The following is a 7741-nucleotide window of genomic DNA, read 5'->3' as shown; positions in this document are numbered from 1 at the left end:
ACCGCGGAGGAAGGGGGAGCCGAGTGATGAGTCACAGTCGTGTGTCACTGGGGCCCCGCATTGCAATTCCCTGCATCACGAGAGGTGTGGAAAGGCCGACTCGGGGAAGCGAGGAGGGGACGTGCGTCCGAGGGCCCGCGCCCGGCCTGCAGGGCGCGCCTCTCCTCCTGCTTCCCCGCGCGCCATCTTCCCACTTTGGCTTCCTCCCGCCCAGCAACAAGTCTTTTGTTGAGCCTGGCGCCCGGAGGCGGGAAACTCGAACCCTGCCCTCAAGGGGATTCCAGGCACCCGTGGTCTAGCTCCAGAAGTCACAGGGGCGGGGAATCACACCGGCGGGACCGCTCGCTTCCTCAAACACCACGCAGCAGGTCACCTCGTGGCTCCTCCCTGCCCTGTCTTGTCCCCGGGGGCGAGCCAGCCAATCGCTCGGCTCCTTTGAAGCCGAGCACCTGGGTGGCGGCCGTTACTAGATGGAGACCGTTGGCGGCGTCTGCCAACTTTCACGTTGGGGTTTCACAAGACCTTGGTGTTTTCACGCGCTCTGAGGCCACCGGAGACGCACTTGCCGTCACCTGCTTGGCGACAGAGGGGAAGTAAGGACGGGCCCTCGACGTGGGGGTCGTGGGGGGCGGCGGCGGCGTGCAGGCCGCGGGAGGCTGCCTTGGGGTACACGTGGACGTCCGAGGGCACGGGCGTCAGCGCGCGCCACCGAGAGATCGGAGCCCACCGGGGCCTCTTAGAGGTGTGTCGCAGGGTCCCCACAGCGACAGCAGGGCCGCGGCCGCCGTCCTCGGCTCCTCCTCCGCCAGGCTGCCCGGGAACTGTGAGAAACGAGGGCCGTCGGCGCGCGTGCCTGCGTAGGCCGCGCGCGCACCCTGCGCGGCAGTGGCGAGCTAACCCGCGCGCGGCGGCGGTGGCGGCTGGCGGGCGGCCGCCCTTTTAAATCCTCGGGCTCATTTGCATGGCCCCGCCCCCCGGTGACACGGCTGGCGCGGGCGGGCCCGTCCCCCCTGCCCCTGGGTCGCTCTTTTTAAGCTCCCCTGAGCCGGGGCTGCGCTCCTCTAATTGGGACTCGGAGTCGGGGCTATTTCTGGTGTTGGCGCGGCTCCAAGAAGGCGTGAGTTTGCCGCCGCTCGGGTGGCTTCTTTTTTTCCTGTAGGTCTAGAATCTAATCACATTATTATTTATTGAGGCCGCGCACGGGCCGTGCCCAGCTTCCTGCCCCTCGCCATCCTCCGGGGGAGCGGGATCCGTCCGTGTTCCCTCGCCCCAGCTCGGATGTGACACACATCCCCGGCGGGGGCCCGGGCGGCGCGCACGCAGCGGTCTCAGCGCCTCTGCCCTCTCTCCCGGTTTCAGATCCGCATTTGCGACCGGCGGCGGCGGCGGTAGAGGCAGAGCCCAGGCCGGTGCCCTGCGCCCAGCCCCGCCGTACCCGGCAGCCCCGAGCGCGCCCCGCCGGCGGCCTGCAGAGCTCGCGGTGAGTGTCCGCGGCGCGCCCGGGGGCCCTGCGGCGCGCGCTGCCCGCTTTATTCCCAGGCCCCGGGCTTGCGCGGGCCGCGGGAACGGGGAGGCCGCACTGTGCGCGCAGGCGGCGTGGCCGGGGTGGACGTCCGTCCGCGGGGCGCCGCGTCCTTCGCTTCCCGAGGCCGAGGGTGCCCGGCTCGCCCACCGTGGGGGTGCGGAGACCCCCAGGGAGCGGCGCGCGGAGGGGGAGGGGGCGCGCGGCTGCGACGAGCGCCGCTTGTGCACCCGGCGGCGCCCGTGCACCTCGCGCTCGGCGAGCCCGGCCTCGGGGAGGGGCGCGCGCTGCGCAGCGACGGGAGGTGGGCGCGCGTCCCCCTCAGCCGGGGAAGTTCTAGAAGTGCGGGGGAGGGGCCCGGCGCCCCGGGATTCCTCCCTGGCCTCCCCTCGGCCTTTCCCAGGGTCGTGCTGTGCGTGGACGAGGCCGGATCGCGAGGGCCTGGGTTTCGGGGCTTCACCCACACACACGCACCTTTGGCCCGGCTCCGCGCCTCTCCAGCCCCCGGGGCCGGGCCTGCCCTCCGCCCCCACAAACTGGTTCCTCTGCTTTGCCGGGTGCTGTTAGAACTAGTCCCTCGGACTCCCGGTTCCTGCCCCCTCCCCCCGGGTTGGCTTTCGAGGAGGGGGTTGTTTTTTTTTTTTTTTTTTTCTTCCTGCGACTCGCACCAGGTTTCCTGCCCCCGAGGCGGGCTTGGGTGCCCCCTCTGGCGGGAAGTGGGACAGGGTGCACCCGCGTGGCGGTGCATGTGGTCGGGGTGCGCCGTTTCCCGCGCCCGCAGGGCCTTCGCCCCTCCCCCTCGTCCTACCTCCTGGAAGCGCCGGCCTACAACCGCCAGGCCGGGACGCTGGCGACAGCACCCTTGCTCTGGAGTAGAGGGCGCCAGGGTCTTAACCTGCTTCTCAGTAAACAAAGTGGCGGTCTGTAAGCAATTCCGCAAAAGGACCTCCATTTTACCAAGTTGCTGTGTGACCTTGGGCCACTCGGGGGGGGTCTTCTCTGGGCTACTTCAAGGGGGAGAAACAACCCTAACAATGGGTCTGCCGGGATGTTATTCCTCCGGTCGCTCCCGCATAGTTAATTACACGTTGAGGAGCCACAGCGTGGGCACCCGTGTGAGGAAACAGGCTGGAGGCCCGAGAGAGGCACATGGGGCTTGGACCCCTCGTGTGCCTCCGGCATGCCGGGCCTCCCTGATGTTCAGAAACAGGTGGAAGAGATGAGGCTTTCCTCGGCCTCGCTGGACAGGCACTCTAAGCTTAATTCAATGGGGGCATTGGGCCGAGCAGGTGGTTTAGAGTCCCTAACGGCAAGAATTGGGGAGGCACCAGGTGGCAAAACTGTCCGGGAGGCCGGCCAGGGTCTCCAGGCAAGCTGGATGCACGCGCGGTCTTTGGGACCGGCGCTGGCCTTCCCCCGTGAGCCCCCTCTGGAGGGCCTCCAGCAGACCTCGGTGTGAGGTCAGCGCTCATTAGCTGATTAATTTTGATGTTTGGTTTGAAGGAGACCTGCGGTGTAATGTAAGGTTCTAATCACGGCCTGTAATTAGAGAACAGACCAAGCCGCTAATGATGGAGCTGGCCGAGCCACCCTGTTTAAAGGGGTCTCGAGTTTGAAATATCGTAGTAGAATAATTAGCAGAGTCCGCGCCATCTGGAGCGTCTCTTGATGCCTGAGAATTAGGAAACCGTTAAGTGTTTTAGAAATCACAAGTTTTCAAAATGTTTTCCTGTCGTTGGGTCAAAATTATCTGGAAAGAGGGGTTTGGGAGGGGCGGCTTGGTAAGAGCACTGCCCAGCGTACACGAGGCCCTAGAATCAATCCTCGGTTAACTCGGAAGGGACAAGCCTGGTCCTCAGTGGCAGTGAGGTAGCTCTGCAGGTGCCATGGAGACTGTTGCCTGATCCCTGCCCCTTCACTGATGTGCTGCCAGCTTCCGCCCTCCTGAAGCACAGGCTATGTTGGTGCCTGAAGCAGTCTCCTGGGCCTGCAGCTGGGGCTACACTTCCTGGCTCTTGGTTGACCTCTCCAGAGGAGATCTCTTAAGTACAGGGCACAGGCGCTCCTTGTGGTAGTCTATCTCCCAACACACACACACACACAGTGGTCCTGGACCTCAGGTAAAGGACTACTTGCTACCCAGAGTCTGTCACCTGGAAGGGTCTACTGAGAATCTGCCCTTGCCCTAACTTGCTGTCAAAGCAAGCCTATGGTTGGTTACTCAGACAGGCTCAGCTCCTCCCCCATCACCCATGGCCACCCTCTCTAGATCTTGAGGATGTGGTGCGCTCTGGCATTTGCTCTGGGTCTCAGGCTTGGAGCTGCTGCGTGTCCGCCCTGGTGGCACTGGGGACTAGGGCTTCCCTTCGGATTGCAGCCCCTGGCTAAGAGGGAAGGCAGTGAAGAACCACCTCACCCTGCCCCTCAGGTGTACCCCTCGGGTCGGTCTGAGACCCTCTAGCCAGGTCTGAGCTGGCTACACCTCACTGGGGCGGTGAGGCCAGGGTGGTGTGGGTGGGGGCGGAGGCAACACCTGTGTTACTGCTGCTTTGTCTCCCTGATTTACAGCCAGACTCACTCTGTACTGCCCCGTACGTAGAGAAGAATGAGCGAGTCCGGCTCAAAGTCCAGCCAGCCCCTGGCCTCCAAGCAGGAGAAGGATGGGACTGAGAAGCGAGGCCGAGGTAGGCCTCGCAAGCAGCCTCCGGTGAGTCCTGGCTCGGCCCTGGTAGGGAGTCAGGTGGGTGTCTAAAACTTTCGCTTGTTTCCTTTCTTGGGCTGGGAGTGGGAGGGGGCAGAGCTGATTCTTTTTGCGCATGTGTATCCATCCCTGTGTCTGTCTGCTCACTGCCCAGAGGCGTTCAGCTTGGTGTCTGAGGTCATGGTGAAGCCACCCATGTCTTAACATTCACCCAGAAAAGTGGGAGACAGGTGTGGTATACAGGCAGGGGGAATCAGAAAGTATTAAAAAGTATTTTTTTTTTTTTTAAATTTTTTTGCCCTGGTCAGAATTTTGTCTTTTTATTTTCCCCCCAGAGCTGAGGACCGAACCCAGGGCCTTGCACTTAGGCAAGCATGCTACCACTGAGCTAAATCCCCAACCCCTGGGTCAGAATTTTGAACAAATAATCAGACTCTTGTTCAGTTGCCCCTCGGGGTCTTAACATCCAGTCTTTCCTCCCGTGTCAGGTGGGAAAGAGTTCTTGGGCCGGGCTGTGTAGACGGCCCCTTACTTACCACTTCTTCAGCCTTGGTTCTGTAGGTGGACATTGAGGCTCTCTGGGGGAGGTCCCTGAAAGGTTGGCCAGTGGGGTGGAGCTCTCCGCCCTCTCCAGGGGAGGGGAGGCTGTTGGTGGCCCTGTGAAGGTGGCAGATTGTGTCCTCACTGGGTTGTCTTGGCTGGAAAGTCTGAAGGGTGAAGGATGGAACTTAGCCACCGAGTCTGGGCGGTGGTCACGGGAGCACGGCTCCTGCAGGCCCCTTGCTGTCCAGCCTCCCTGTTGTGGGGAGGGTTTTGGTTTTGGAAGAGAGTTTGATCCAGGCTGGCATGAGACACACCACACTCCTGGCCCGGGTGCCTGGATGGATACTGAGTGGGAGACTCCTTGCCTGGGAAGCACACATTTTATTCTGGCCTCGAGAGAGGTTTCCTATGTAGAGGCAGGAAGAGCGGTAGCAATCATGGCCAGTGCTGGACCACACTGCCTTATGGTTGACTTATCTGACACTGCTGGCTAGGTGTTCCCCAGGTGAGATCAGTTACAGCATTGGGCATTTTGCAAAAGACCAGAAACATAATAGAGTTGGTCAGGGCACCCTGCTCGAGAGACAGCGCTCTCAGAGATCTCTGGTTTATCTTTCTTTGGTCTAAAATCTTCAGAGGCTTCAAGGTAGGGGCTTGACTGGGGGTGTCAGGTAAGTTTGGAGTCCCCAGGGCGTGCCTGCTGCCATCTTCTACGGACTCTAGGTTGGGGTGACCTCCTATGGGCCAGTGCAGCTTGGTTGTCACTATTTCCCTCACTCCCAGACGTCTTTGCAGAAGGAGCCCAGTGAAGTGCCAACTCCCAAGAGACCTCGGGGCCGACCAAAGGGAAGCAAGAATAAGGGCGCGGCCAAGACGCGGGTGAGCCTCTCCTACCGTGGCGTCCTGTGCGGATGCGGGGGGATCTGTGTGTCGTGGCTAATTGTGGAGAATGGGGTACCCAGGACAGCTGGGGAATAGCTTTCCAGGTCTGGAAAAGGGCAAGGCAGAGGTAGAGAGTACAAGCCTGTGCCAACTCTGCTGAGAATGTCACCTTCGTTCATCCCGAGGACAGGAAGCATGCGTGCAGGGAGGGCCAGAGTCACGGTGGCATCAGCCTCAAAAATGTTGTTTTTAATTTTATTTTTTAACACACGACTCATATCCTCTGAGTCATTTGTGAAGGGGGGAGGGGTGCATGTATGTTGGGTGGGGGGTGTGGGCTAGCCAGTCATCAGCAGCTGGACTTGGGTGGACCCCCTCGTGGGGTCCTGGGCTGTTCTGATCCAGCCCGTCTCCCTCTTCCTGGGCTCTGGTGTCTCTCATTCTGTTCAGCACTTTGGACTTACACTCATGTCCCTTACCCTCCCCTTCAGAAAGCTACCACAACTCCAGGGAGGAAATCAAGGGGCAGACCCAAGAAACTGGTAGGTACTTGTGTTTGCCGGGTGAAGGGTGGGTTAGGGACGCCCTGCAGTGGGCATATTGAATGTTTTGAGTATGCGTGAAGCATGTATCACCCAAGTTCAGGGTTATCTTCCTCTTAAGAGACCCGTTGTCTCCAGAAAGTAATTGCTAATTTCAGGTACGCTGTATAGGCTCTCATTGGGCCCTCAGGAAGTGTCCTGTGCCCATACTCCCTTTACTAGGTCCCTCATGGAAAGATCAGGAGGTGAAAGTCTGGACAGGGAATCCTGTCCTATATGGGCAGCCCCTGGGGGCTGCCTCCTCACTCTGAGCTGAGCCACCCCTTCAGTGGAGGGACTGGGGCCCCCTGCTGGCTCGACTCCAGGGATGAGTAACAGGAAACTAGTTGTTTTGGAGTTTGCCTGGCACTGGGGGGGGGGGGGGGGGGGTGGGGGGGAGGCCCTGTGGCGTCCTAACGTTCCCGCCCAGTGAGCGAGTCCCAGGGGCACATACTTTTCCTTCCCACCCTGGGAAGGGTCAGCCATTGGACACTCCAGGCCTTCTTGGAGCTGGCTCCACACCTGCCCTGGGCCGGCTCTCATCTCTCTGGTTCTTGTCTCTTGCCCTTGTGCCTCCTCTCTGGAGAGCTCGCTGGCCACCTCCTCGGCCCTCGGCATAGGCCCGGGCCAGGCGCTGGGTCTGGCCTGTGTGTGAGAGCGTGTGTGTGTGGTTTTTTTCCTCCCTTTAAATCCTTCGTTTTTATGAATGAAAGCATCGTGGAGGTTGCTGAGTCACCCACACACTCAGCCCTGACTCATCCCCCTTCTGCAGAGGAGAGCCTGGGAGGGAGGGAGGGAGGGAGGGAGGGAGGGAGGGGTGGGGGGTGCTGGCTGAGAATGAAGGCCAGTCCTTGAGTTGCTCTGCCTCCCACAGAAGGAGGAAGAGGAGGGCATCTCCCAGGAGTCCTCGGAGGAGGAGCAGTGACCACTCCGCAGTGCCGTCTGCTCCTTAGCCACCGAGGAGCAGCTTTCCCCCGGGACAGGAAGCCCTGCTCCCAGGCCCCTCCCCGCCCCCACTGCACACTACCGCACCAGGCACCAGCTGCGGGCTCTGCTCTGCTCTGCGGCACGGCACCCACGGGAGCAGGATTCGGCTCAGCCCCTGTGCCCTCCTTCCCAGCACACCTGCCCCCTCCCGACAAGGCTGACTCCCCATTTAGCCGCGGCCCGGCCTGCTGCGTACCTTCCTTTAGAGCCCTGGTTCTCTGGGCGCTTTGTTTTGCGGGTCCCTTTCCGCCCTGCTGTTCCTAGCTTCCCCGCAGAGGGTCCTGGGAGCATTCCCTGGCCTTAAGGGGCCCCAGCCCCATCTCATTCCGACAAGCCCCGTTGGCTGACCTGGCAGCAGTGTGGTCAGCGCAGGGGACGCTTAGATCCCAGCATGCCCCCCACCAAAGTGTCCGGGTGGGTTTCTCAGCCCCCTCCGGCCCCACCCTACAGAGATCCTGCACTGGGTTGGCTGAGCCCCTTGGTTGGACAACAGGAAGTAGGATGTGTTGGCTCCACCCACTGAGG

The 7741-nt window shown here is 61.4% G+C and overlaps 1 protein-coding gene across 7 annotated transcripts; it reads left to right on the top strand.

The window, feature by feature from the left end:
* Positions 1-462: 462 nt before the first annotated feature.
* On the top strand, positions 463-7277 carry Hmga1 (high mobility group AT-hook 1). Of its 7 annotated transcripts, none has more exons than XM_028777068.1 (5): positions 463-593; positions 4091-4262; positions 5550-5645; positions 6140-6190; positions 7104-7277. In XM_028777068.1, the coding sequence occupies exons 2-5, from the start codon at positions 4128-4130 to the stop codon at positions 7152-7154; spliced, it is 333 nt and encodes a 110-aa protein (XP_028632901.1). In that variant the 5' UTR covers positions 463-593; positions 4091-4127; the 3' UTR covers positions 7155-7277. The 7 variants fall into 7 exon arrangements, with proteins under 7 accessions (XP_028632901.1, XP_028632905.1, XP_028632904.1 ...); XM_028777072.1 differs by lacking the exon at positions 463-593 and adding an exon at positions 1025-1117 and having other exon boundaries at positions 4091-4229; positions 5562-5645; XM_028777071.1 differs by lacking the exon at positions 463-593 and adding an exon at positions 1025-1117 and having other exon boundaries at positions 4091-4229.
* Positions 7278-7741: the final 464 nt, after the last annotated feature.

Source organism: Grammomys surdaster, unplaced genomic scaffold, assembly GCF_004785775.1.
Source record: "Grammomys surdaster isolate TR1022 unplaced genomic scaffold, NIH_TR_1.0 277, whole genome shotgun sequence".
NCBI classification, from domain to species: domain Eukaryota; kingdom Metazoa; phylum Chordata; class Mammalia; order Rodentia; family Muridae; genus Grammomys; species Grammomys surdaster.
Note: the sequence above shows the minus strand (reverse complement) of the source record. Positions and strands in the feature narration are given on the sequence as shown.